The sequence below is a fragment of the Apodemus sylvaticus genome, chromosome 3 (genome assembly GCF_947179515.1).
Source record: "Apodemus sylvaticus chromosome 3, mApoSyl1.1, whole genome shotgun sequence".
Classification (NCBI taxonomy): Eukaryota; Metazoa; Chordata; class Mammalia; order Rodentia; family Muridae; genus Apodemus; species Apodemus sylvaticus.
The window spans coordinates 77881124-77900844 of NC_067474.1; the positions used below are offsets into that span (position 1 = coordinate 77881124).

Sequence of the window (19721 nt, forward strand, 5' to 3'; positions counted from 1 at the left end):
AGTGGGGAATGAAAATGTCACATACGGGCTGTAGGGCCCCAGAGTCCTATATTCCTAGAGACTGGAACTATTTTTGAGAAGCCACCTTTGAGGGTCCAGTGTATCTAAGATATGAGTGTCCTTGTGGTGGGTAAGAAGACAGTAAAGAATCTTTCTAGAGCCCTACTAGTGGACCATAGTGTGTGTGTGTGTGTGTGTGTGTGTGTGTGTGTGTGTGATACATAGAGTATGTCAGATTCTCCTTTCTGTCTTCTGCAGGTACTTCCTGCAGGAAATTTCAGTGATATCTGGTTCACACTGAGTTATTATTTTCAAACTGAATTTTCTGAGCAAAGAGAAAAGGTAAAGGATTAGATCCTGGGAAGACTGATTTACTGGAATAGACACTAGGCCTGGAGTCAGAAACAGTACATTTAGGACTCATTTATAATTAAGATAATCTGATATAGGTTACTAGGTTACAGAAAAAATGTATGCAAGTAAACGTTATGGCATAAGATGGAATGCACTTAATGAATATTAATCGAAGCCGAGGCTCATGCTCAATCATTAAAGACAGAAGAGCAGTTACACTCTCCATCCCTCTCAACATCAGATGGTACTTCAAAGCCCAGGGGAACTGAGCAAGCACATTGAAGTGGTATTTACAAATTTGCACCCCCAAATTAGCATGCAGGCACCCACTTGGATTGGCATGTGGCTGCATCATTTGCTAAATATATATATGTATATAAAAAAGTCTACCACACACATTCCATGAATAACACAAAGGCCTTGATTTGTTCTTCCACGTGCAGAGCACTTGTTAGGTCCAAAATTAACATTGCTATCTGGCTGGGGTATGCGTATGTTTTTCTAAAAAGAGAAAAATTCCACAACCTCACCCAGCCCTAATCAGAACATCTATTGCAGTGTTGGTTGAGGAGAAAATAAAGGAAAGTTCTGTTTCACTTAGAAGCTCACTAAATAGTGAGTCTTGATGGAAGAAAGAACCGAAGGAATAAGAGATCACTTATCTTCTGAGTTCTGCTTTTCTCTTTATATGTTAGGTATATCATTTCCTATTTTCATTTACTTACTAGTCCATTCTAAAGGGGAAACAGAGGAAATAAGTCAAGATTGGCTTTGAAGAGTACAATATTGGGGGATAAGGGACGTGAGTATCAGATGCCACCCCAAGCCCACCTGATATGCATTCTATATATTGCATGTGTCTTTTCCTAGCTTTCTATTTCTAATGCAATAACACAAATTGGGCTGAAGAAATGGTACAGTTGTGCTTCACAAACACAAAAATTTGAGTTTATTTCCCAAGAATGCACATTAAAAAGCCAGGTATGGTAACATGCACCTGTAGTCCCAGAACTGGGGACCTATTATAGAAGAATTCAAGAGGTTACCAGCTAGTCTAGCAAATCACTGAGCCCCAGGTTCAGCAAGACACTGTGCCTAAAAAAGTGGAGAGAGATAGTGGGTGGCAGAGGACAGCAAGTGCTACCTTCTCGTCCCATACATACATTCTCTCTCTCTCTCTCTCTCTCTCTCTCTCTCTCTCTCTCTCTCTCTCTCTCTCTCTCTCTCTGTCTCTTTCTCCCCCCAGGAATTCTAACCCTTTAAAATAAACAATTAACAATTATAAAAATTGTTTTTATTAACAATTAATAAAAATAAACAATTAACTGCCCAATCGATTTGAATCTTCAGAGGAGGGCGACAGATTCAAAGAGTTATGTCATTCAACAGGCCTAGAAGTGCCTTTGCTTCTCTATGCTCCTAATTTTATCTCTAACATGCAGGTGATGTGCTACACTTCATGCATTCTTGGTTTGCTACAATGAAGCAATTTTCGTAAATGTGTACAGCACAGTTCTGGACAAATGAGAGATATCCAATAAAGTCTCCAATTGGGAGCTAAGAGTGTCTGTGGGACTCAGTGCTGGCCTGAATACTCAAGAACAGTTCTATTGCTTGCTCAACATGGCACTTGTGGTAAGCTTTTATTTTGTTTGTTTGTTTGCTTGTTTGTTTTTCTCCCCTCAGAGTACTCAACAACTAGAATTCAGGAAGAATAGAGACTTCACCCTGAATGGCTGGATACGTTCGTCTCCTTTCCAGCCTGCTTGGGAAAGTGCTTCCTATTGTGGTGATACTCCAACTTTGGTTGCTCAGTAATGTATATAGAGACCAGTTGTATTTCAGAGCACTGGACCCTACCCTAAAAGCCAAGTAAGACAGGCATGGGACAGATGTTAAACAGCTATTCCCAGACTCGTCACTCCAAAGGCCAGAGTTGAATAACCTTTATTTTCTCCCCTGATGTGCAGTTAGTTTGTCCCAGCTGACAGATGATGGCTGTGATTGTGGCAGTCCATGTGACACCACAGAATCCAGTTGACCTTCTGAGTATCGCTCTGTCCTCTTACAAGAAAGTTCTATCCTTCCATCTGCAGACTACTCCATATTTCTTTCTGTCCTCCACCCTCTTCCCATGTCCAGCTACTCACCATCACAGAAATGTGGAGGATATGCATCTGTTCCTCAACGATCTCTGAGGGCTCCTGGAGTGTGGGGGCAGTGGCCTGGGCCAGCTGCCCCGAGCTGCTCATGGAAACGTGGAAGTACAGTGTGCCATTCTCCAGCCACTGCTGTCTCCAATGAACCAAAGAAATGTCCGCGGCTGTGCCAGACATCTCTGTAAGATAAGAGCAAAGGTTCTGGGTAAGAGATCTGCCAGGCTGTTGTGCTCCAGGAGCAAAGCTGCTGCACACAGGCACGGACTCGGAAGCCTATTATTCTGTCAAGACGTTTTTCCTTATACCACCTATGATCCAGGAGTCAGCCCTTCCATTTATAGATGGTAAACCATGGTCAAGATATTTCCCATGTAATGGACCAGAGGCACCACTTGATCTTCCAGTATCCAGTGCAATTTTTCTAAGACCACATGAATCAAAAGGTGGTTCTTCTCCAACAGTGGAATGAAACTAAGCAAAAAGAATAAAAGTAGTACAGTTTTCTGAAGTTGCACAACTAGCAGAAATAAAGGGAAAAGCATTCTTAAGATCATTTATGAATTTTACAGACACGGCTGAGATAGTCCTTGGGTAAGAGCTGGAAAGACCCAAGAGCACATGGTTTATCTGAGGTTCCAGAGTTAACTCTAATTTGGGAAAGGGGCCGGACAAATCTGATGTTATAAAACTTTCTCAATCACAACTTCCTTTTGGGTAGTATATATTATGAATTCCAAATCAAGAAAGTTTTGTCACAGATATCTCCACTGATTAAAAATAATTAAAGGAGAAACGGAGTGATGGCTCAGTCAGTTAAGCATGCATGAGAACATGAGTTAAGATTCCCCCAGCATTCTTAAAAATTTCAGGGGTAGTGCATGCTCCAGATCTTGGAAGTGGAGAAAGTGAGATCCCTGGAGCTTACTAGTAAGTTAATAAAGTCATATCAGTGAGTTCCAGATTCAGAAAGAAACTTTCTCCCCAAAATGTAAGATGGAAGTTATGTGAGGATGATACCCAGCACTGACTTCCTGTATCCACTTACACATCCAAATATGTACAAGCACTTCCACATACATACCTGATTAAGTATACATTCCTCTGTCTGTCTGTCTGTCTCTTTCTCTGACACACACACACACACATACACACACACACACACACACACACACACACACAGAGCCATTTCACAACAACAGAGATCTATTAATCTCACATAACTGGAAGGAAATAATTAGGCCTTTCTAGTAATTTATCTTAACTCTGTATGCTTTTATTTGTTCATAAATAATTTTAGAAATAACATATGAATGAATAGTAGTTCTATTAAATATTATATCACCGCCATAATTTCCTATTAGTTAACAGGGGTGATGGAAGAGGCTTCAAAAGTATTTGTGTGGGGATTATAAACTATAATCTTAGTGCCTTTTACATAAGCAAGGCATCCTTGGAAATATCTCAAAAGGACAAAGCCTATGAGTGCATCTTATGAATAAAGGAGTCTGGAGATGGACTTCTGGGAGAATTACCAGGTCTGCACTCAAATCAGAATTACTTTGGGAGCTAGATAGTCACAGTAGTGTACATAAGAAGATGTTGTCTTAGTAGTATCTAAGGCTAGAAATTTTGTCCACTTTGGTCACAAAGGTGACCTTGAGACATCATCCCTACTATACCCATGTATGTTTCCACACAGAGGAGCACTGGTGTGAGAGGCCAACATTCAAGCTTTTATGTATCCAATCAGCTCTTCTCATGTCACAGCTGTAGCCCTCATTTCATGTGGTGACAGTGAAGAGTTACCTTGAGTAGGTAAGTAGATAATATTAGCTCAACCAAATTCTATTGAATTTTCCTCATATGATCCAATTTCCTAAAGACTTTAATTTGTTGACATTAGAAATCAAAAGTCCTTAGGGGATGTGTTTCTGGCACTTAGTAAGTGCTAAGAGGAAACTTAGTTATGAATTTTAAATTAGTTATTGATTTATAATCATCATAATAATTATTGATATGGATAGGGTCTATTTCAGTCTTCAGTGTGTTTTCTTCAGTGTTCCAGTCTACTGGGGAATCCTTCAAAAGACAGCCATCATTTCAGCCTCCTCCAGTCCTCTATCCAGCCACCTAGACAGAGGTATTATGCTCTAATTTTCTCACTTCCTACAAATTCATCTTAAATTGGCTACCTCCTTCCTTCTTGGCTTCTTGTTTATTCTTAACCATGAGCTACAGCAGAAGTCATCTCACAGTACTGAACATTGTATTCTATAGCCCTCCAGGGCCTTCCTTTTCCCAAATAAAAGACAAAGAGGCCAGAAAATGATAAATTATTATTCTATGTGCACACAATCTTGGGTTGCTTGAATGATCAACCAGAGATGAAGCAGAGATGGAGGTAATTAATCAAAGTTCATTAGCTCTTACAACCATAAACAACAAACTGAGTGGGCTTATTATTGTATTTAGGTAGAAGACAATGACTGGGTCTTTCTCAGCAGTTTGTCTCCTTTAGGCCTGGGGTGTTCTGTTTTCCCACCAATCCACTTCACTCTATCGTGGCTTAGGACACTAAATGTTTCTTCTATGTCAGCAGATGTGCCACAGTAAGATGGAAGTATTGTAAGAAACTGTTTGTTTATCATCTCATCCATTTAGACAGGTGCATCAAAGCTCAGAACTAGAGATGCAGGAAAGTGTGGACTGATGTTTGGCCCTTGAAGTAGAAAACCCAGAACTGAAAAGCCTAAGTCTATAAAATGTCAACAAAGTAGGAATGTCCCAGCTGGTACAGCCTGGTTAAACAGGCGGAATAAGCCCAGGGATACTGATGCGAATCTGAGATTTTTTTCTCCTGGAATAAATGCCATCCTGCATGAGACTTTTCCCACTCCTGTTCCCACTAGGCCACAGAGGGTTCCAGACATTGAAGATTACTGGTGCATCTGCTCTCTGCTGGACTCTGTGGCTTTCCAGTCTACGCAATTCTGACAGTGCCATTTGCACTTGCAGCATCTCCTTTCCCTTGACTAAATTAGCCCATGAACAAAACTAGATTGAGCTCTTTGTTTGCTACAGCGATGAGTGCACAGTCAGCAGACAGTAAACGTTAAATGATAATAACAGTGTGGGAAACATGGTAAATATTGAATCACAGAAGATAGCTCAGGACTTACACTATTACAAAGAGACTGTTGTTGGGGCAATAGGAGTGGAAGCAGGAGACTGCAAAATGAAAATTACTTTAGTGGAAGCAAACAGCCTTGGTATTCATTTGCTCACTCACTTATTCATCCATTCATTCATTCAATATAATTTATCATGGTCCTACACAGTTCCAGGCTACTTAACAGCTTAGAATATGGAGATAAATGAATTGCCTGCAGGGAGCTCCGAGTCTGTTAGCAACAAAACTTCTATGCATTCTGCTGTTTCCCAGCCCCTTGTCATGGCATACACACACTCAAACATTCTCTGTGATTCTACATGATCTGACTTATCCCTTCCCTTCTATATCCCCTTCCTAATGAGTTATAGCCAGACAAGCCTTAATCTATCCATTAAATGTGCCATCTCACTCCTGCATCAGAGAATAAGTATTTTCTGTCCAATCCTACTAGAGCTTTCCTCCCAGAGCTTAAAAATTGTTTTTTTTTCCTCAGTAGTATCACCCCAGTCCAAATAATATCTCCTCTGTGAAGCTGTTCCAGAGCACTCAACTTCAAGGGCTCCTCTCTAAGCATATCCTAGCTCTATCATGTTGCCTTCCCCAAAACTCCCGACAGCACTTGCCACTATTAGAAATTTATCATACATATTTATTCAAATGTGTTTTTTTCTCTACCTATCCACCAGAGCAGGGACCTCTTCATGCCTTACATCCTGCCATTTCTCAAACACTTTTAAAAAGTGCTTGGCATATAATAAATGTTCAGTAAATACACACTGGATCTCTGGAGGATACATAAATATATTAACATATGTGTATATACATACAGATATGGATGCATATCCATAAGAAAATAGTATGCTTATTAAAAATTAGAATGTAGGCTAACTAGTCTCATCAGATAATTAAAGAAAGAATCAGGGACTAAACCACCAACCAAAGAGTACACAGGGGGTACCCCTGGCTCCAGCTAGATATGTAGCAGAAGATTGCCTTATCTGGCTTCACAGGCAAGAGAGCCCTTTGGTCCTTTGGAGGCTTTATGACCCAGGAATGGGGAATGCTAGGCCACTGAGGCAGGAGTGGGTGGGCCAGGTGAGGAGCATCCTCACAGAGGCAGGGGGATGGAAGAGGGGATAGGGGGCTTGGAGGGGAAACTGGGAAGGGAGATAACATTTGAAATGTTATTAAATTAAAAAACCTATTAACAAAAACAGAAAGAATCAGTAAATATCTGTTGTGAACTCAACATCAAAAAAAAAGACTCTGTAAGCTTAGAGACCAGACCGAGAACTACTCAGAGAGTAGTGTGGGCATAAGTGAGGACAGACACCGTTTCTCCAAGGTGATAGGAAGTCAAGAACCAGTTGGGTAACCCAGAAAATGGAGCAAGATATACATGTAAGAATGCAACAAATGCACCTCCATCTGAGGTAGGGATTTCAGGAACTTGTGTTAAAGCGTCTACGGTTTTTTTTGGCACACAGTGAAGATCTGGCAGAGCAAGCTTGTTCAGCAAGCCAGCCCTGTGTCCATTAAAAACAGGTCAAAGAAATTGTAGCACAACCAAAGCCAGCTCTTGAAATTCCCTGCTGATTGATTTTCCAATTGCAGTTTCCCTTTTTCCTACCCCTGGTCCCTCCATATAAACATTTCATTGAAGTCTTCAAGTCGTATTACAATCAAACTTAAAGCAAAGGGGGACTAAACACATTTGGTCGGGAACCAAGACAATTCCCATAAAGGCAGATTATGCTGACATGATGAATATAAAATGAAACAGCAGATATTAAAGTGGGAGAATTGGTGCGCCATGCCTTCCGGTGGCAGTCTGACTCCAGCGCCTGCCTCCTCCCACCCAGAGGAGCTTGGTTTTATATTGGAATCATAAAGAAACACAGGGATTGCCTTTTCACCTTTCTCTGTTCTCCCCAGATGGGCTGCAACTTGTGAAATATTCAACAGCCTCAAATCCCCTCAACAGTCCCACAAAGCTAAGCAAAAGGATCAGCCTTCATCAGTAATTCTGGGTAGCCCTCCATCCTGCCTCTGAGGCCACTGATGCCTTTCAGCCTCCTGGAAAAGAAATAAAATCCCCAAGGCGTGTTATGCTTTTAATTGGCTTGTTCTTCCTAATCTATGGCACTCATTGTATTTTTATTTAATTCCTGAAGGTCATTATGAAAATAAGCAGCTCTTCTGATCTCCAGCCATCCTGGTAACATCTCCCATGTGGCTAACTAACCAGCCTTCTGCTTCCACAGCACCGGCTGACCCTCCAGTAGATTATTTGCAGCAGAAATCTGGAGAGAGCTTCCAATGAGTTTGTAAATGGCTTGGCCTCACTGAGGGGGAAGAAGACATTATACGCAATTGCCTATAAGAACTCACTGCCCAGGCAGGCAAAGTTAGGGAAGGTAGTGATGTTAACTCCGGCCAGCCCTTGCCATTAGCTATTACAGCTTCACAACTGATCATCATGAACCTTCTGAGTAAGCCTAGGAAGTAATTGCAAAACACCACATCCTCTTTTTAATCTCTATAATGGTTAATTAATGCAACTCTTTATCATCACTCTCATGGGTTATTGCAACTGCTTCTGTGCCAGTCAGGGTCTCATCAGAAGAGAAAAGACATTCAGTAAGGTCATAGAAAATTGTTTCATACGGCCCCAGGGAGTTAGAGGTCAGGTGGGGTGGGGTGGGGGACATCCACGTGGAGACAAGGGTTTTGGGAGGAAGTATGGGATGTGGAACAGTCGAAGGGTGGACTGGGGTAGGGAGAATGAAATATGGACTGCAAAATTGATTAATTAATTAATCAATTAATTAAAAAAATTGTTTCATATGAGACTATTTATAGAGACTTGGGCAGGACTAAAGCAAGCCAACAATAGTGAGTGAAGTGGCCCAAAGTTAATAGCAGTAAGGAGCTGTCACACGGGGTTGGAGAAAGGGCTGTCAATCTGAAACTCTGAAAGAGTCACCCTTATATAAAAGGACTGCAGGCAGTATCTGTAGCCGCTATAGAATGATCCAGACTCTGGCAATCCATGGCCCAGAGTGAAAGCTGTCCATGGAATGGACATTCTCTTTGTACCTTACAGGTGGACTTCAGCCAGATACCCAAGGGTGTTTAAGTCAAGAAAATCATACAGGTCAGCATTCTGAGATCCACAACAGATAAGAAATGGATAGAAAACGGAAATCAAAGCATAAATGGAGTGTTAGCTTTTATCCCTACTACCTGCCAGCTTCCTTCTTTCCAATTATTCATCAAATTAGCCAACTGGAAGAAATATCTAACTTGTATTTGTTTTGTTACAAATTCTTTTGTTCAAAGCTTCTCTGTAGTGTCTAAGGCTCCTTGTAAATTTATTTTGAGGAATCTGTCATAGAAATCTCTTCTGAGCCAGTGATACCTTCATCTCTACACACTCCTTTGGACCCCTTTTTTTGTTTGGTTTTGTTTTGATTACATTTATTTTTATACAGTCCAGTCATTATTCTCCCTCCCAATCAGCTCTCCCAGAGTTCCTCATCCCATTTCTCCTCCCCCCGCCTTCAAGGGGATGTCTGTCCTCACCAGGCCTCTGACTCCCTGGGGCCTCAAGTCTCTCCAAGCTTGGACACATCTTCCTTCACTGAGGCCAAACCAGGCAGTCTTTTGTTGTATGAGTGTTGGGGGCCTTGAACCAGCTAGTTTGTGCTGCCTGGTAGACAGCTCAGTGCCTGAGAAATTTCAAGGGTCCAGGTTAGTTGAAATTGCTGGTTTTCCTATGGTGGACTCATTTCATTTAACATATATATATATTTACATACATGTTAATTCACACTATGCAGTGTTGTAATTATCATATGTACATGTATTCCTCACTCTATAATGAGATTGCACAAAATTATGAGCCAGAAATAGTATATGTGAAGTACACTTTACACACTTAACCTATCAGAGCTTATCATTACAAACCTTAAGTAAACTTAAGTATCTTTACCTTAATGTAGAGTAATGTCATCTCATCCAAAGCCTATTTTATAACAAAATGCTGACTAGCCCTTGTAATCCTTGATATACATATCACATCCTCATGGTCCAGACACACTATGCACTATTATGAATATACTGAAATCATTTAAGTCTATAGCTGAGATTTTGGCAAAACTCAAAGTAGGGCCTCCATAAACTCTTCACAAGTTGCAATAAACTACTTCTATTTCTGTGGGAAAGGAAAGCAACTCAGAACATTCAGGAATGGCTAGAATCTCACAGAAAAATTTGACAAAAATGGTGCCATCAACACCATCTTGCTCAGGTGCAGGAACTCCGGCGAATGCAAATTAAGAGGAAAATAATTTAACTTTCAAAATATTATGTTGTCACAGAGTAGGAGATAGGACACTAATATGGAAAACAGGCAATCTTAGGATTTTATCTGGAGATGAGCCTATGTATATAGACCTCGGAAGAGACACTAAAATAGTAATAAGGGTACTCTTCAGATTGTGGGATCAGAGGTGATTTTAATCATGTGTAGATACATTTTCTCTCTATTGACTGTAAATCACTTCTGTGGTAGAAGCAAATACATGTATATTCATTTTAAAGATTCATGTAGTGAATCAAGGTTTTCTAAGATCTGGCAGTAAGATATGTTGTCCTCAGGAGCCCAGTCCAAGAGATTGAGAACAAAGGTATGCTATAAATAGTTCTAAATCAAAGTGAGAAGCTTGGAGGAGAGGAAATAGCTTCTGCTTGGATCTAAAGTCTTCATAGAGGAGCCCAAAGATAGGCACGATTTTAGAAAACATATGGGGCAGACAAAAAGGCCTTCAGATAGAAGAAAAGGTACAAAATTCATGAAGTAAGAGGGTGGCAAACATGTGAGGAGATGCCCTGGGAAGGAGCCAAAGGAGACCACCAAACATCCTTACTGCAGAGGAAGCACAACTACTGGTGTAGCCATTGTAGCGAGCAAGACAGTAAGTGGGCAGCTACTTTTGCACGGGACAGCTTCTTTCAGAACAGTAAATGTATGTCTCATTTAGGACTCTTTCAGTCAGTCAGAGTAAGCCCTGCTTCACAGAGTTATTGGAAGCTCTCCATACAACACAAATGAAACAATAAGGTGAAGCAAAACAAAATTAACAAATGTACAAACAAAAACCCTTTTGGCAAACAGCACAGATAGACTAATGGCTGGTGGATCATGGATGCAGCTCACTGTTTTGACTTGAACATCCTGGACTAGTGAAAAAACATTGTATTTGGGATAAGAAACATAGAATGTCCTGTTCCTTCTAAATTAACTGACCAGTTCACATAAGGACAAACCATAGAGTCTGTATGGTTTTTCTTATTTGAAAAAATAGGTGTCACAGTCTGCCCTACTTACATCATGTCTAATATAGAATTGAGAAAAAATAAGGCCAAACATAGAGACATGTTCAGAAATCTGCAGGACTCAGTTGTAAAGTATACAACATCATCACCCTGGTCTTCCAAACGTGTATCTCTCAGAAATTATTAACTGTTTAAAATGTGTCAGGCACAAAGCTTGAGACAGAGAATAGACTAAAGGAAGAGATGCATTTAATTGATACCCTCATGGGCTTTTTCATATTTCCAGTGATTTTCCTTTCCTCTGTTGTGATTTAAAAGTCAAGCAAACAAACTGGGTTCCAAACCAAAAAACAACAAACAAAAATCACCATCAGCTCACCACCTCATACTTCATTTTCCTTCTTTACCTGTCTTTTTAATCATTTATTCATAACACAGACCTCCTATCCTCAGTACGTAGCATGCAGAAGGTGCACAATAAATATCTTTTGAATAAATGTATCATTCCCTATAATTTTATTGAATTCTTTGTTCTCACAAAAATCAGAACCTAGGAAAGAATGAAAAGAAAATCATGCAAAGTTTTGAAGGGTGGTAGTTGCCACAAAACAAGACACATAGTGCACTACAGGAATGTGTGTCAGGCCAGCTATGGTCCTTGTGGGCCAGGCATTTGAACAAGGCTCTGCAGAATTTATGGTCTGGATGGTTTATGATTCTAAGAGATCCAGATGTCAGGCAGGCTTCATGCCTTCAGGATGATACAAATGGCATGCTGGGTTGGAGAGGTCGCCTGGGGGGACAGAAGGTGAAGAGGTGGTAGGGGTGTGACACAGCTGAGGCCCTGCAGCAGTAGTTGGAAAAGAGCATCCCTGGAGTACCTCTGAACTCCAGCACCACCATCAGCTGTCAGCACTCATCTTTGCCTCTGTCTCCAATCTGCCCATTTCTACATCCTTTGGGAACTGCATCTTTTATATAAAACTATTTTCATAAGTCACTCCATAGGAGAAAATAATATGGTTATGCTTGGTTTTAAAGGAGAGGGGAAGAGAAGAATTAAGAGTTATTGGCAGGGGAGGAAAGCATATCGTTTCAGAGTAGATTTGAAAAAAGATGAAAGGCTGATGGAGCTGATTCTCATTACTCTGAGCTACTCTCTCCAGAATCATCTCTCTCTCTCTCTCTCTCTCTCTCTCTCTCTCTCTCTCTCTCTCTCTCTCCATTTTTTCAGGGAGTCTTTCCTTGCCACCTAGCTTTACTGTACTTTTGTTTTATCCATGTGCTGGATAGTTCTGAAAGTTCTGTTCTTTTTTAAGGCCACCATGACAGTGAAATTTACATTATCCCTTCCCTGAAAATGATGTAGAGAAGTGGAGAAGAAACTACAATCAAGGGATAGATAGAAACATTTGCAGACCTACTGAAGTGTCAGACTGGTATCAGGTTCTCATTCATTGCCTTATTTAGTCCTGTTCCTTTCCATATAATTGACTAGGTTGGTCTTTTACAGGCTACTTCTTGTCTCAATGACATAAGTGAGAATCATAAAAACAGTCTCTCATGATTATTGTGAGCATTGGGGAATGGGATGTGTGATGGAATAAGTATTTAGCCTATGGATATTCCCTGTCAGTCATCTGTCTTCTTGTCACTTTTTTCCATCTCACCTCTGTCAAGGCAAGAAAAGTCAGTCTGTTTTGAATATGTGTGACAGTATCAAAAGTAAAGAAATAGGAATCAAAATAGATATAAGGCTGCACACTTTGTGAATACTGTCTAAGTCTCTTATACCTCATCCCAAGGTTTCCATGTCTCTCCATTATCCCTAGAATAATTATGTGTAATATTATGAAATTACAGTAGAGACAATGAAGGGATGGAGAGTTTACACACCAATTTTACCAATCCAGAAAATGAGGACAAGAGCTGGGAAGAACTTGTCTTAAGTCACAAAACTTCACAATGTAACACTCTTACCATAGAGTATAAAAAATGATTTACAACAGAACCAGATCAGATGGTGGAGGGAGAAATCTCCCTGACTTTAATGAATTTTTTTTAACCTTGGCATTTAACCCTTTCCTAAAGATGCTGCACAATGCTCCTTATGCTCCTGCTCCAAAGACAGATAGGTTGATCTCCTACCCAAGAGGCTGAGAACGTGAGAATCAGTGCATGGATTCAGAGCTGACAGGCAATAAACTGTGATAAGTCAGGGAAGCCTGAAACCATCTAGTACATGTGAGGAGGGTGAGTGCTGTAGAGTCAGTAACCAGAGTACTTGAGATGAGATGAGATGAGATGAGATGAGATGAGATGAGATGAGATGAGATGATTGGCAGTCAATACCACCAGCTATTTGCAGAAAGGAAGACTAGTAGGAACACCCTTCCATGATGAATTGGAGCTTGGGTCAGACCCTCACCAGGACCCATTGCATACGGAAGCCACATCACCACACTGAAGCAAATTCCTGGTTGCCAGTATTTATTCATAGCTCACCAGCTACACTCATCTCTCCTTTTTCCTTCACAGATGTTATCATTCTTCAAAACTTAGCTGACCCTAGCATGCTGGAGAACCCAATCCTTGGGGTGGTATCCTTCCTCTGAGCTGTCAGACTTCTAATCTCTGTACTGATTCACTAACCTTGTTCATGCCTAATTCTCATCACCTTTGCTAAGTCATAAGATTAACCAGGGTCATGAATCACTGTTATCTCCACTTCTTCCCTAGCAACAGCTTAGTGCTGTGTGATACAGCTAGAAGTTATTGAACACAGGAGCATCCATAATTGAAATTAAAGGCTTGGTGAAGAAAACAGCATGGGAGACGTCTGGCCACAATTTCATGTATTGAAAAAACTGCAGCACAGGGAATGGGAAAGATGAAAACAGACTGGACATCAGAAGTAGTGAGAACCAAAAGATAGCTCCTTACAGGAACTCTGGGTTCTTCTATCTGTCTCTAGTATCATCCAGCTTGCACTTGACAGTTCTCCACCTAACCTTGCCTCTATCCAGACAACACTAATATGGATCAAAGCACTTGAAAAAGGTCCACCATGTGTACCCCTTATACTTTCTATGCCTCCCTCTCTCAATCCCTCCCTCTCACCCCTTCTTTCCTTCCATCCTGTACCCAATGCGCCCTTACCTTTATTCTCATAGGTCCAACATCTTTATCCATACTATTCTCCATATCTAGGTTCTCACTCTTTCATTTTCCTGCCTAATTCAATCTTTAGAAATTAACTATGTAAACTGACTATACAGCCTGCTTATCTCCTGCTTACATAAATGTAATGTGCAGTTGTAGGTTCTCTTTTTCAAGAGGTGAGATTGTTCCTCTTGCCCTGATCAAAGTGGGCAACATAATATAGTTGGCCAACGAATGAATACTAAATTCTCAGAGAGAGCGGAATGCAGGAGGGAACTTTAACAGAGTGCCTGGAAACTCAACTTTCTCTGTTCCTTGGAGAATTTTAAAACTAAAACTAGGATGTTGTAGAATGAGCGTAGTGTGGCCCATATTTTCTACGTTGCTCGAGAAAAAGCCCTCTGTGAACCAGCAGTTTTGTGAGAAAGGCCACCATAGGCTTCCATCCAGGGCATCAAAGACTGTCAGAAGAGCTGCCCATCCAGCTTCATCTAAATCTTCAACCCCCATAAATAGGAGCCAAAAACAGTCTCAAGTTACACATAACAACAGCTACCTAGAAAAAGGCATCACGCATATCCTCTTTCTGAATCTGTGCTCCCTTAAGGGCTGCGTTGACTATTCCTGCTCTATCCTCTCTCGCACTGCTATGCTTCTCACACTACAAGACACTCATCTCTTTAGTTATTTCACACCTCGTCTGCTTCTGTTCCCTGAGTCTCAGAGCCTCTTTAAACTGAAGTCATTTCACTCGGTGCTTGATACTTCCTCAATGCCCAGCTTGGAGCCAGCTTTCCGTGAGCATATGTAGCACAAAACAAACAGAAAAGGAACATTTTTTTTCCCTTAAGCAACATTCCACCCTGTTTCCTTCAGCCCCTCCTCCTCCTAATCAAAGTCTCACTGGCCCTGATTTGAAGGACTGAGCAGGTATTGATTGGTTCCAACTCACACTGCTTGTGGAGCATAATCTACCTCTATATTCTTTAAATAAACTCCGTGCCTGTTCAGTGTGTTCGTGTTCATTGCAGCCTTGATTGTAATTCAGCCTCTACTCCATTACCCTTATTTATAACATGGTACTGGAGCACAGAGCCTGGGGCATCAGTGCAATGATTACACAACCCTTTTGACTTGCAATTCCATACCATTCAGTCCAATTTACACCAGCTATAGATGATGTCCAGTAGCAGTGAAGGAATGATTTGAGAAATTCAAAAACAAGTTTCCTTCCTCCCTCACTATATCAGAGGATGCAAAATCCAAAATGGGAAGCTCAGAATTACTCTGCTTCAGGGCAGTGAGTGTACAGACAGTAGCAAACTCCACTTTCTCCAGCAGGACTAGACACAGGCAATGCTCCCCTGACCATTCTGTGCTTATTTGGTTTAAATGTCAGGCATATGTCTCCAGGTTATAAAATAGAAGGCAGATCTATACTGTAAGCTTAGCCATGGAAAAAGTTAAATTTCCCTCTTGTTGCTTTCTAGCCTTCGATAAGGCATTCATATCTCCAGACAATTTTCTTGACATCTACTACATGGGGGTAATGGCTGTTCTCCTGGACCCTTCCCTAGACCACTGGAAGATGCCAACAATAAGCCCACAAAAAGGAATTTTGAATACCATATTCTCTAAGTAAAAGTCAAGGTCATGATGAATATGGATCATATAATGGGAAATGTCTAGTAGTTGATTACCCATATCTGAACAGGAAATATGGGATCCCCCTGACTTGTGAACTCCCATTTCCCTGCTGTTACAGTATCTGCTACAAGCCTGCTGGATGGAAATCTCTGATCATTTGCTAGGGAAAAAGTGGCAGCAAGGTCATTTCTAAAAGCTCTTCATCATGTAAACACAGGAAAACTTATTCATAATCTCTGGAGTGAGACTTGTGTAGGCAGGGAGTAGATTCTTGTCTGCTACAACCTAAAACAATGCTGGGTGCTTGTACCAGCTGGTTTTGTGTCTACTTGACACAAGTTGGAGTTATCACAGAGAAAGGCACTTCAGTGGAGGAAATTCTTCTATGAGATCCAGCTATAAGGCATTTTCTCAATTAGTGATCAAGGGGAAAGGGCCCATGGTGGGTGGTGCCATCCCTGGGCTGGTAGTCTTGGATTCTATAAGAAAGCAAGCTGAGTAAACCAGGAGAAGCAAGCCAGTAAATAACATCCCTCCATGGCCTCTTCATCAGTTTCTGCTTCCTGACCTGCTTGAGTTCCAGTCCTTATTTCCTTTGGTGATGAACAGTAACATGGAAGTGTAAGCTGAATAAACCCTTTCCTCCCCAACTTGCTTATTGGTCATGATGTTTGTGCAGGAATAGAAACCCTGACTAAGGCAGTACTCAACCTAAAGTTAATAGGATGACTTACAGTAGTTTAATATTTATAGTGTTCCTGGTTGTATGCATATTTGCTCATTTCTTCCTTCCAACATGTCCCCTGACTTACGGATAACAGCAGATGTTCAGTGTTGAAAGATCAGAGTCAGTGAAGGGATCAGTACCAGCCCATGTTCAGTAATGTGTGCAGCAGTGAACGATGCTCAAACTACCATTTCTCCAGTGCTATACAAATAAATTGCTTTTTACTCTAGTTAATAGAGACATTTAGGATCGCTTGCACTGAAGCACCCAAGCTTGTCTTTGATTGTAAATTTCTGGAGAATAAGAATCACATCTGTCGGGTGTCCTCAGTAAGAAACTATGGTTACGATCGTGAGCTTCTTTGGAGTGTGAGATTAGGAGTCATGAGTCTGAGTTATCCCATCTCCCCTCAGCCCTACCCTGCCTTATTTCTTCCACTTCCAGAGTCACAGAAACTAAACTTAGACTGTGCTAACTCAGCATAGTTTTCGAAAGAGCATCTGCAGCATGAGGCCCTTTGCTGGGAGCCTTTGCTGTCTTTTCACTGTCTCTCCAATTTTCATTTAGAAGCAGGAAATCTGAATCTTACTGGGCAGTGCCAGAATGTCTCAAGGGGATGGAAATCTAGAATCCTAACCTCTAGAGAGAAGATATATTCTTCCACCATATTTTGTGCTGTCTCCCTGATTAATCTGATCACTTGAATCACCTGGCAGTGGTTTCTCTCTCCAGACCCTCACTCTTTTCCCCTGGGAAATTATAGAAGCCACAGAATCTTTAAAGGTTAGTTAGAAGAATGGCAAAGGAACATATTAGTGGGAAACACACTCCTTAAAATGTGTGTTGATGATGAAGGTCTTGATGAATACTGTGTCATACAATAATAATACGGAGAAAAGCACATATTCCACAACACAATTTACATGATGAATTAATACATATCTCTCTTTCTGAGTGTTACAATAGGAACTGGCAAAGAGGATTGTCCACCCAATTTCATACATATGCAAGATTCCATTATGGCCAATGTATCTTTTCTATATGTTGGCCTTATTTAATAAATTAGTTTTGCACATAATTCTTATCAACATAGGTGATGTGCAACATACTAAAAGGAATTATGTTGCTAGAAGTGTAAAGCAATGTCTCTAGGATGAATTCATGTAACTGTACCACAGGAAAGCAGGCTGTAAACTCACATTGCATGTTAGGACCAACCTTGGGAAATCATTTGTAGAAAGTACACAAGGACAATTGAGGTCAACTAAGTCACAGGTATATCAGAAGTCACTTTTTTGCACAGCTTAGAAATACCAGTGAACAGGTGAGCTCTTATTGAAAATATTTTCTCCCAAAGCACATCTGTGTTCACACATGCATGTATTTCATGAACCGTGCTTCTATATACTTCCAGAAAACCATGTGATTTCTTAAAACACAAAGAGTATGTTTATGTGAGTCTACTTTCATAAACATGAATGCACAAAAACATGTGTGTGTGTGTGTGTGTGTGTGTTTGTGTGTGTGTGTAGGAGATACCATAGCAACAGAAGTTGAGGTCTTAAAGATTCATGAATATATTATGAAAAACTGCTTCTTCCTTATGCTGCATGACCATGTTTTCATGTCCACACATGTCCCTGACATGTAGGAATATGTCACAAACTGGCACTCATAGGCAAATCACTGTTATCTATATGCATGCTCACATAGTATTTTCACCATGTTCATCCTTGTATATATATTTTGTCATGCATATTTGATCAAAACTGTCTGCACTAATATGTACACAGAGACATTTTATACATGCATGCATTTAATTCTCTCAATAAGCAGACATATATATGCACATCTGCACTGATCATTGTACATTTTAGTCTAAGGCCATACCCAATTCCAGCATCTGTGCCCTCACATATGCTGACATTGAACAATGTCTTAAACTCATGAAGAAACAGTTTAAATCCTCTGCTGCCTTCCCCTAAAAACCTATATCCTCTTTTCTAGAATGACTGACAGGGCATTGTGGAGGAAAGAGGAGCAGAGCTCCCTGTGTTCCTGAGCTGTCCATCGGCTTAATCTTTTCTGATTTTTTTTCTGGGGAAAATTTTTCCTCTGACGTGCTGTTTCATCCCCTCAGTCTGGTGTGCTTGAAACAGACAGATTGTCACAAGGCAAAAAGAGGCCCACTGATGCTGAGCCGCAGGCAGTGTGGTGACATTCCCATAGGACACTTTTTTTTCACACCATGCAGGAAGCCTATCCAGGAGACTGATGCCAGTCTCTTGGGTAGCAGGGTAAGATAAAGTCACATAAGTAAAACAGTAATATTCCTTACACTATGTGTATAGGCAGACACGATGTTTGGACACTGCTGCTTACTTCAATTCCTTCAACACTCACTCAAAACATAAAAGAATCTATAGATAAGCCCATTTTAAAGGGAGTGGGAGAAACTGAAGTTTCTCTAGGTAAAGGCATTATTTGAAAGCACTTACTGCCCTTAACAGGGGTGGGGTTGCAGATCAAATTGTCTTCATTGCTATTTCATAACTCTAATTATGTTATGAACCATAACATAAATATCTGTGTTTTCCCATGGTCTAAGTCAACCCCTCTAATTGTGATCTACAGCTTGAAAACTCTTGGTCCTGACAGAGGCTGTCTACCCAGAAAACTACCCATCCTCCTCAATCTGCATCATTTCAGGTGCACTTGCAGGAATTGCAGACCTAAAAGACCCTAGACCAATGCACTCTGAAAATAGATCCAGAGTTAGACAAGGTGATGAGGAAAGAATGACAGTTTAGGGAAGAAAGGAAGTATCAAAGAAGAGCAAAATGGGGCAGAAGTGGGCAGTCTAGTTCTTCCTTTTCCCTGAGAACCATGCGGAAGCACCGAGGCCCTTCTCTCTACCAGATTTGACATATTAGTAGTGCTAATTGGGCAGGACAGGGTTTTAATCTATGGAACTAACAGACTACTAGGGCTGATAAATATCTTAAGGAGAGTCTTATAGATTGATTGGGTACTTGAAAATGTATTTGTCCAGTGCCAAATGGTCATTTATGAAAATATACATGTGTGCATTTAAGAACACATGTTGCATGTAACAACAATTAAAGACAAAAGTGGTCATGCATTTAACAGAGAGAAAGGA

At 40.7% G+C, this 19721-nt stretch overlaps 1 protein-coding gene across 3 annotated transcripts in view; it reads right to left on the minus strand.

Annotated features, from left to right (window-relative positions):
• The window catches only part of Astn2 (astrotactin 2), a 989271-nt gene that overhangs the window by 847187 nt on the left and 122363 nt on the right, over window positions 1-19721 (minus strand). For all 3 annotated transcript variants that reach the window (XM_052176645.1, XM_052176644.1, XM_052176643.1), the window contains exon 2: window positions 2505-2692. In XM_052176645.1, coding sequence (XP_052032605.1) covers window positions 2505-2692 — 188 coding nt within the window. The remainder of the gene's footprint in view (window positions 1-2504; window positions 2693-19721) is intronic.